This window comes from Camponotus floridanus, unplaced genomic scaffold (assembly GCF_003227725.1).
Source record: "Camponotus floridanus strain SB8 unplaced genomic scaffold, Cflo_v7.5 scaffold1, whole genome shotgun sequence".
Lineage (NCBI taxonomy): Eukaryota > Metazoa > Arthropoda > Insecta > Hymenoptera > Formicidae > Camponotus > Camponotus floridanus.
The window spans coordinates 8,032,246-8,041,950 of NW_020229214.1; the positions used below are offsets into that span (position 1 = coordinate 8,032,246).

The 9,705-nt window shown below is 37.2% G+C and overlaps 2 protein-coding genes across 2 annotated transcripts in view; both read left to right on the forward strand.

Annotated features, from left to right (window-relative positions):
- The first annotated feature begins 1,359 nt into the window (after window positions 1-1,359).
- On the forward strand, window positions 1,360-7,789 carry LOC105251350 (hypothetical protein). Its single transcript, XM_011258092.3, has 9 exons — window positions 1,360-1,561; window positions 4,425-4,490; window positions 4,900-5,026; window positions 5,132-5,262; window positions 5,456-5,565; window positions 5,646-5,791; window positions 5,857-6,055; window positions 6,141-6,257; window positions 6,417-7,789. The coding sequence occupies exons 2-9, from the start codon at window positions 4,431-4,433 to the stop codon at window positions 6,532-6,534; spliced, it is 1,008 nt and encodes a 335-aa protein (XP_011256394.1). The 5' UTR covers window positions 1,360-1,561; window positions 4,425-4,430; the 3' UTR covers window positions 6,535-7,789.
- Window positions 7,790-9,344: 1,555 nt separating this feature from the next.
- The window catches only part of LOC105251352 (MICAL-like protein 1), a 59,498-nt gene continuing 59,137 nt past the window's right edge, over window positions 9,345-9,705 (forward strand). The window contains exon 1 of the mRNA XM_011258094.3: window positions 9,345-9,454. The gene's annotated coding sequence lies outside the window, so the exon portion shown is untranslated. The remainder of the gene's footprint in view (window positions 9,455-9,705) is intronic.

The window sequence follows — 9,705 nt, forward strand, 5'->3', positions numbered from 1 at the left end:
CTATCTTTGTTAGAATTTTGAATTTATTAAAATACCAAAAGTATTATAGATACAGAAATTTCTGCCGGTATTTTGTAAAAAAAAAATCACAGATTTTTTAGCGACAAATATTTTCGACAGCGCGTAAAAGTCACCGAAGGTGAAAAAAATGTCGAGCTCTCTTCGCGACGACCTGACTGCGAAAGTAGCTACTGATTAATGGAAGATATCAAATTGTCGTTCTTGCTTACACAACTGTCTGTCTGTCTGTCTGTCTGTCTGTTTGTCTGCACCGTCAACAAATACCGTTGTGCTTCGTGTCAGGAATAGTACTGTATTTTCAACGATTCCGTGGCGTGACCACAAGATTCGGTGAAAGTGAAAGTACAATTTTGGACTTTTTCCTCATAAAACCTTTTATTTAAATTTATAATTTAAATGATTATCATTCCTGATAAATTCTCCATTATTCGTCATAATTTACCTACATCTATGCTTATATGCCATTCTACTAAATGACGCAACATAATTAATTCGACATTAATTAAAAGAAGGCATGAAATATTTTGTGTGTTGTATCATATATACATGCATACATATATTATCCACAAAAATCGTTATTAAATTTCGGCGATTGCAATCGTTATTTTTCCATATATAATATATATATATATATATATATATATATATGTATATTATATATATATATATATATATATATATATGTATATATGTATATAATATATATATATATATATATATATATATATATATATTATATACATATATACATATATATATATATATATATATATATATAATATACATATATATATATATATATATATATATATGTATATTATATATATATATATATATATATATATATATGTATATATGTATATAATATATATATATATATATATATATATATATATATAATGTACGTATATCTATGTGTGTGTGCGTACACTTGTGGGTGTATATTCTTCTGTACAGTTGAAATGCCATGGTGTTTGTAGTGCGCTTGACCTCATTATAAATGACAGAAGGCAAACAATCGATTATACGATCGTCTCGAGACGGAGAAGTATAAAAGAATCGGGCAGGTTTTCTCGATGAAAGCAATGAATCGAGCTGGTCGTCAGTCAAGAGATATCTTACTTGACGATCCAAGGAAATATCTCTTACTTTTTTCAGACTCTGACAGATTCATAATGCAAGCGTTTCGTCAGTAAAAATCGACATGATGAATCAGTTCGATCGATTTTCCAGTTTCCGCTCGGATTCGCCCCCACTATAATGCGAAGACATCCGACTTACTTGGAAACCACGCCTCGAGACCTTATGCCCACAAGGTGGAGAGGTGGTCGTGTTTTTGGGCAGCTCGGGCCGCGCGCGACTCACGCATATTGTCACTCGCGCGAACGCACTCGAGTGGGTCCGTCCGATCCTTACCGCGGAGTCGTCTCTTCCCAGGTGACATCCTACATCCGCGAGAAAGAGAGCATCCTTCTAGAGCGACCAAACTTTGTCCACCTGTCCGGATCCATCGTCAGGCCGAGCACGTGCGATCACGTGTGTGAGTATAATTGGTTTACGGTACCGGTTACGATACACTTTGCTCGAGTCATTCGTATCTCCGTTAATGCGCTACAAAATAGATTGAAAATATAACCGGTCGTCTGGGTTAATGTTGCTCATAATTTCCGAAATCTATGCGAAAATTGGTATCCGATTATCGATGATTATATTTATTTTCTGTCGCATCTTCAATTCCCGTCGATCAATCATGTACATCGCGATATAAAAAATTTTAAACTCAATTATCGACTTAAATCTTTTGTCTATATTTTTAAATAAATTTTTTTCGAGTTTTTGCGACCTTGAAAGCAGAGAAAGTTTTAATCTCATTTTTCTGCTCTCTTTTTCTATTTATTTTTCTCTTATCTTGCGGTTTTCGCGATGCTGGTATTTCGAAACCGGTGAAACTCAAACTCGATTTTTAAAGATCATGATCAGATAAGCCATCAATGCTCCATTTTTTTATATATTATCATCTGTACGATGATGCAATATGCGATGTAATTATTTTTTAATTGCCAAAATACTGTTAAGTATTTATTCACTAATAATTTTTTATTCATTGTCTATCTTTCGTCAAGAACACCTTTCGTCCGTGTCTCTTCAAGACCTGCCGTGAAATCAAATCGCCCATTTTTTCTAATTTTTCTCCCTATTAACGTAGTAAAATTTATATCAAATTTATTTCAAGAAAACGTGGTTTTTACAAATATTTAAATGTTACGAGTTTATAAACTCAAATGATCGATAATTTATGACTGCAACTTTCGAATCGAGCGATTGACCCGACATACGAAGAGAATACGATTCAAGGAGGATTCACGTGTGCTTACACGCCGATAACTTATGCTCTCGTACTTGCGCGGCTTATTAGCTTATCTTTACATTTCTTTTTCGCTTGATATATTTATGAATCGAGATAATATAAAATAACCAATAAAAATGTTAGGTCCGATCAGAATGTAAGTTCGGTAACGAGCGATCTTACATAGTTGGGATATAATTCAGCGGATAGCCAGAGAGCTATAATCCTATCTTATAGCTCCAAAAGAATCTAACGGAAGAACTCGTTACTAGACAGATTCTATAAATCGTAAAAAAAATTTCATCATAACGGCATGTTTTCGTATTTGTATTATAAAGTATATAATATAGGATTTGAATAGACTCACAAATTTCTTTTTTCCGGTCGTTCACCCCGCGAAAGAATTCGTTATTCGATTTATGTTTCTTCCAAAAGTCAATGCTCCATTTGTCTTGGGTTTTTACGATTTCGCGATTATTATCGTCCCGCCTACGATGGATTTATGCGACAAACGGTCCTCGATTCACGTTGGAGAAATTCCGAACGATGAAGATCGCGGAGAACGATAAGGACATTGTTTGTCAGAACTAGACGGGCTTAGGTGTTATTAGAGTCGGATTTATGCCTCCGATCGTCACCTCGCGACATCGTTTTGAATCCCATTATCTTCGTCTATTCCAACGCAAATTCCTCGAGACGTCCCTTGAAGCGAGTCGCTCGTTTCGGTCTCCTTCGTTTATCATTGCGTTTTGATAGTAGCGAGATGAAAGCTTCGCTCTCGGCGAAGGTTAACCGGCTGCGGTTTACATCTGGCGAATCTTTCGTTTTATTTTTTTTTATCACGAAAAAAAAAAACGAACATGTGTCCCATTGTGACTTCGAGAATCCTGTTGCTGCGGATCCACTTTCGACTTGTTTAAACTACCTGTCTGAGAGCAGTAGATTTCGTTACACGATAAAAGAGCGAGAGATCCAAGACGGGCAGAAAATCTATGTATATATAATGAATCGAGGGTTCGTACAGTAACGCGATAATAAATGCTACATCAATCATATGCTACACATTGATATTATTCACATATTGAAGGTACGCACAGTTATTTCGTCGAAAAAAGATTTATAAATCAAGTACCGTTATTTCATTTCTAAATCGAGTTTTGCATCTGCCGCGAATTATGATCTATGATACTATTTGTTGAAGCTACGGTCAATGAATTCGGCTTACAATCAGAAGCGATTGGAAATATGGCATTCTAAATGATTTATATTACATCCTCGGCCCAATGGAGACTTACGTCACTTTAAAGTCATCGCGTATCTCGCGTGCTAAACAGCTGTCAATGACACGAGTGTACGCGTGAATGTCAGCGAATTCTCACTCAGTCTGATGTGCTAATGGATATGTTAACGATCGATTGACATATCGATGAATTTTAATATATAATCGATTGAGAGAATAAATATCAAAATATCAAAGTTTAAAAGTGACGCGTTTAAGAGCTCTGCGAAATTGTTGAAAGAATATGTGAAACAATTCTTGGCGCCGATTCTAATCCACGTTACGTGTATCGCCTGATAATATTATACATGACACAAGTGTCGATGACACATGTGCTCGTCATTATTGTTGTAACAACACAATACGCATCGTCTCGTTTTCTTATACAAGAATCGGTACTAATCAGCTGATTCAAGGACGTTCATCGCAAGGACGTTTTTCGCCCCCGTCTTTCGAAACCGGAACTCATTTTATTAGGCTTTTAAATATGTATATCTGGGACAAGTCCGAAGTAATGTTCTCGTATTTCTCAAGTGCTCCTGATAACGAGGAATACTTTACAATTTACCGAATTAATTCAATGAGTCGTTTTGTTTTATTCACTTCATAATAAATTTTTCATCTATTGGCAGTAATGAAAAAGTTCTTGGCTCTCTTAGACTACAAAATATATCTACATAAATGAAATTTTAAAAAATCGCTTCATTCGAGCACAAATATTTACTAATTAATGAGCAAAAATATTTTACTAATCATTACAATATTTATGGTTTTCAGGAAAAGATGATTACCAGGCATCGACGAAACGATATCCTGTTCGTGATATTATATCTCTTCGTGCAAGTAAGATCGTTTCCCTTGCTTACGTTTAATAATTACGCGCGCGAGATTAAAATTGCAAACAGACTTTTCCCTTTTTTTTATCACGAACCGTATAATAACGTATTCAAACACTTCATGACATTCTCTCACATAAATTTTCGCCAATGGCAACGAAAGTCTTACGTACCGACTCGTTTTTCGATGCATAACCGCTCAAGTCTCGCGCGGTTCTTCAATTTCACAATACTTTCCCGCGGACGCGCCCTTAATACTTTGCACACCAGTAAAAGTAAATGCGAGGCCGCCCATTTAATGATGGATGGAAAGTACATCGAAGAAAGGTGTGCAAAGTCATTCTCTCTTACGCAACATTCTTTTTCCTTTTTCTCTTTCCTTTTTTAATCATCTACCATTGTCGCGATTTAAAAAGGTGCCCGATGAGATACATGGCCATGGTCGTTTAATGGACCCACCTTCGAGAAACGCGATGTGGAGGTTCGGATATCCAAATAATGTTAATTACAACGACAATGAGCTCTTTTGTGGAGGATACGCAGGTGCGTTCGCAAAAACTCGTCGGCAATCTCCTTAATTTACTACGACTTGCTACTCGATGTTGAAGTATTGGCTGATATTAATGATAATTATTAACCGTTTTATAGTTCATTGGCAACAAAATAAAGGGAAATGCGGAGTTTGCGGCGACGCGTATCACTTGAGTCAACCGCGTCCGCATGAAGCTGGTGGCGAATTTGCCAAAGGAATCATCGCTCGACATTACACCGTAGGTCAGGTAATGTAATCTGCAAACTCGTAATGTTTTCGTATGTATTGAACACTAAATTTAAAGATATGAATTATATATACCGTTACCTCTTACAAATTACATAATTATTTTCTTCGCATACTTGCACGTAAAAAAAAAAAGATACATTTCTAAAAAAATTTCTAATAATGCAGGTTTAAAGTCAGAGTACAATTTGTAGGAAATTGAAGTTGAAATCGAGCTAACGGCCAATCATTATGGAAGATTCGAGATGTATCTGTGTCCTAATGACGATCCATCGCGCGAGGCGACCGAAGAATGTTTCGACTCGTGAGTATTTTCTCTCTCTTTCTCGCGCATCCGTTTCATTACAACTACTCGCTTATCACTAATGTATCTTAATTGCATAGTTATCCCTTGTACGTGTCTGGGACGCAAGACGTTCGTTTCGAGATTCCACGCGATACGGGAAAAAAGGGGATAATCAAATATTACGTGACGTTACCGCCGTATTTGACGTGTTCCCAGTGTGTCGTCCAATGGAATTATTACACCGGTGAATTTTACACCATCTTTCTCTTTTCTCGGCGACTCGATTTTTCATTTTTTCCATTGTCCCAGGTAATATGTGGGGCACGTGCGAAAATGGCACGGAGGCCGTTGGATGCGGAAGACCGGAAACGTTCAGGAATTGCGCGGACGTAAGGATCGTCACTAGCACCGGTGGGATCCCACCGCAGTTTCTGTATCAAAATACTATTTATCAACTGTATTCCATAGCTCCGAAATTCACGAGCAGCCCGCTAACTCGACCGCTTAGGTGAGAATCGGCATAATTAATACATCGAGAATTAACGTGCATTTAATCGATTCGCGCTTTCACGACGGACGTTTCGCGATTTCAGGGTTCAAGTGTGCGAGGCGACCGCTGCTTATCGATACAGGCAAGATATGAACAATTGGTGTCAAGTGAATTGCATACGTATCCCGTCAAACTGCCCGCCGGGTATCTGCCATTGTCTGTGAGTATTGAAATTGATCGATATACGCGAGAGTATAAATGACCATTGATTCGAAATTATATTAAACAATCAAATCGCCGGCTATCGCGTAATACAATGTATTTGCGTGCGTTCAATCTTTTTTAATCCTCGTTTATTGAGAGATATATGTATTCGCAGTGACACGTGCGACGCTATCGGAGATATCGCTGAGAAACCCGGAGCGGATCAGTATTGCCTGAGACGTTGCATGCGCTATCCGTCAAATTGTCCGACCGATCGCTGCAACTGTTATTGAAGCTGTGAACGCGACACTGACATCCCACATGTAGCATTAAGATGCGAATCTCAACGCGTACTGCGCCGAATAGAAATTAATAAAAAGCCTATCTAATCTACATTTACGACTTAGGCATAATTTTGCGACAAAATTCTACTCTATAAAAAAATTTTTCTTACCTTTTCGCGAACGTTTTTTTTTCTGCAAAGCTGAAAAAAATTGTTTTTACGGGAGTATGATTTAAAAAAAAATATGTTTACTCTGAAACGTGAGAGAGGTAACGGATGAGTGACAAGAAGAATGCGTAATGGCACTATGATATTTAATATTAGGACATTCTCTATTGACAGCTTAAAATTTTTTTTTTTTTACGCGTATATCACATATTATATACGTAACCATCAACGCATCTTCGCGATCTTGCGCACGATATATTATTAATTAACGCAACTATGTTTTAACGAAACGAACAGTTTTACCAATTGTTTTTAATGCGTTTCCAATTGCCACACAACTCATGTGAATAAATTACTCATAAATTAATCATGCCAATTAGAAAACGTATGCGCTCGTACGTTTTCGTAGCAATGTATGTATATATATATATTATATAGAGATCTCACTATATAGTTAACACTTTACAAAACTATATACACTAAAGCCTTCTCTCTTTATCGTTTACAACGCTAGCTATATAGTAACATATTTTTTTTTTCTTCCAGCCTGCCCCTTCATATTTCTCTTCATATACAACATATATATATATATTTATATCATCTTCTCGGACGCGCGGTATAATAATCGTCGACAAAGTGCGTAATATTAGCGCGTCAAGTCAAAACTCGTGCTACGCCAAATCCTAGCGCAAGGTGTACAATAATACAAAGGTATCTTTTGTTCGTCCCTGCTAATCGCTAAGCAACTAATTAACGTCCACGGCCCCGGTTACGGCTTAATTATTCGAATACTCTCCCTCCTCTTTTCTATATATTTTCAAAGGATTCTCCCGTTCATTAATCCTCTCATTCTCATTTAATGTATACGTTTGTATTATTTTATTGCAATTTACGGATACCTTTTGTTTCATTGTTTAATAATGAAGTTAAAAATAAAATGTACTACATTATTGTTTTCGTTTAAATGATATTTAAATATACTTAATAAATTGCAATATTAAATCTAATAAAAATATTTAAATGCAAATCGCTTTTTAATAAAATGGTTTCGATATAATTATCTCGAGGGAATGGGAGGATTAATCGCGACGCGTAGACAATCGTCTCGATTTTTTTCGATCATGGACGACCAGATTGAGAACGCTCTTGGTATGCGTCTATCGTTCCGATGAACATGGTTCTTGCGAGAGTGAGCGAAGGAATTGCATATTAACTTTTCGCGTTAGAAAAATTATTCAAGGATAAGAAATTATTCAAGGATGGAACATGTCTCACTTCCTACTCAGGAAGGTCGTCAGAGAAATTTTTTATGCTTCCGCTATCTCGAAAAACCGTGAAACGAAAGATAATCTGTGTGTATGTGTGTATGTTCTGTAGATTCTTTCGCCCAATAATTGTCAAATCATCGCGAATGTAAAAAATGAAGCGGTTATTTTAGCCTCGCTCGAATATAATGAATTTACTCACCGACCGGTGCAGCCGATCATTGCCTCCTCGTTGCCGACAGCTCCATTTTTCCGCAAAATCGCGAATAATTAAAGCAGCTCCACGATCAGCCCATCACTTTATTACTCGCACTCCCGATTTACTCTACGCGTGATACGCTCGATGATGCACTTGGAGTAAATAATGTAATAATAGAAAATTGTTCGTCGCGCTTTGCACGCTATTCCCGATATTACGTGTCGTCATCGAGATGTGAAAAATTCGAAACACGCGTCGACAGCTTCGCGCTGATACGTGGGCGCAAAATTTCAAAGGTGAGTAGAAAGAGAAGAAAAAGAGAAAGAGAAAGAGAAATTAAATAAAGAAATTCTAATTAATATAATTATGATACGTTAATAAAAATTTTAATAAATTTTAATCGTAACATAAACACATGTATAACAATATAATATAATAGAAAATATAATAATACTCGTTTAAATAATGTTAAATATTTTATCGCGTTTGTATGATATAATTGATATTAAAATTTCTTTCTAAAATATATAATACAATATCACGTATCAACCCAAAGCTCTCAAAATACGCGACGATAATTAACAAATTTCGATGTTATTTTAGAATACGAGACAGAGTCCAAGTTTTTATTGTAGCTCCACTTAACGCGCGTCTGTGTTTGTGACTCACGCCAAGTTCACGCGGCTGCTCGCGCCGGTCGGGTTAGGGAGGAGTGGGGGGGATCGCGCGTCAGTCGAGTCAGGTGAAAAAAGACGTACGTCGTATCGCTCTATGTTGCTCTCTCGCGTCCTTTGACGATCTGACGACGCGTCTCTTTGCGATCGAAAATATTTGGCGTGCGTCGAATCGAGTAACACGGCAGTTTATCGTGGAACGTTAACTCGTTAAATCAACGCGCTCGCTCTCGATTTACAACGCGTGTTTTCGATTATCTTCCGCGATCGACGCGAATAGTGCGAAGTTGCCGCCGCGTCTTCTATCGAAGCGCTTCTCGCGGAGGCTTCTCGAGTGATCGTCGCGTTATTTATTCGTTCGAATCATCGTGCATCGTGCGTGTCGAAAGTGGAATAAAACAGTCGAGCGATCGCTTAAAAGTGTTAATTAGTCGATGCAATCGCGATTAACGCGCGTCTCTCCGATATTCGTAAGCGATTTGGCGTGACGGATGGTCATCAATTGGCGCATAATCAACGCTACGAATTGAGCGCATTTTCACGATCGACCGAGAAATGGAGGAGCCAACGGACGAGAAAACGATGGCGAAAACGTTGACGAAAAGGCGAAAGGATTGATACTTGGTGAGTGATTTCAATTATATCCGCTTTCATTTTCGCTCTATCCTCGGCGATTCGATGTCGTTGCGTTGCGTGATTGCGATTTCACATATGCATCGCATGTGTGTGTATGTGTGTATCGTTGCCGCATTTATTAAATAATATTTAATTAATAACATATTATTAAATAATTAAAAATACAGTTCTCTCTAATTATCGCTGAATTGGCAGTGCAATTTAAACGTGACATTCTGTTTTCTAAAGCACACATTTTG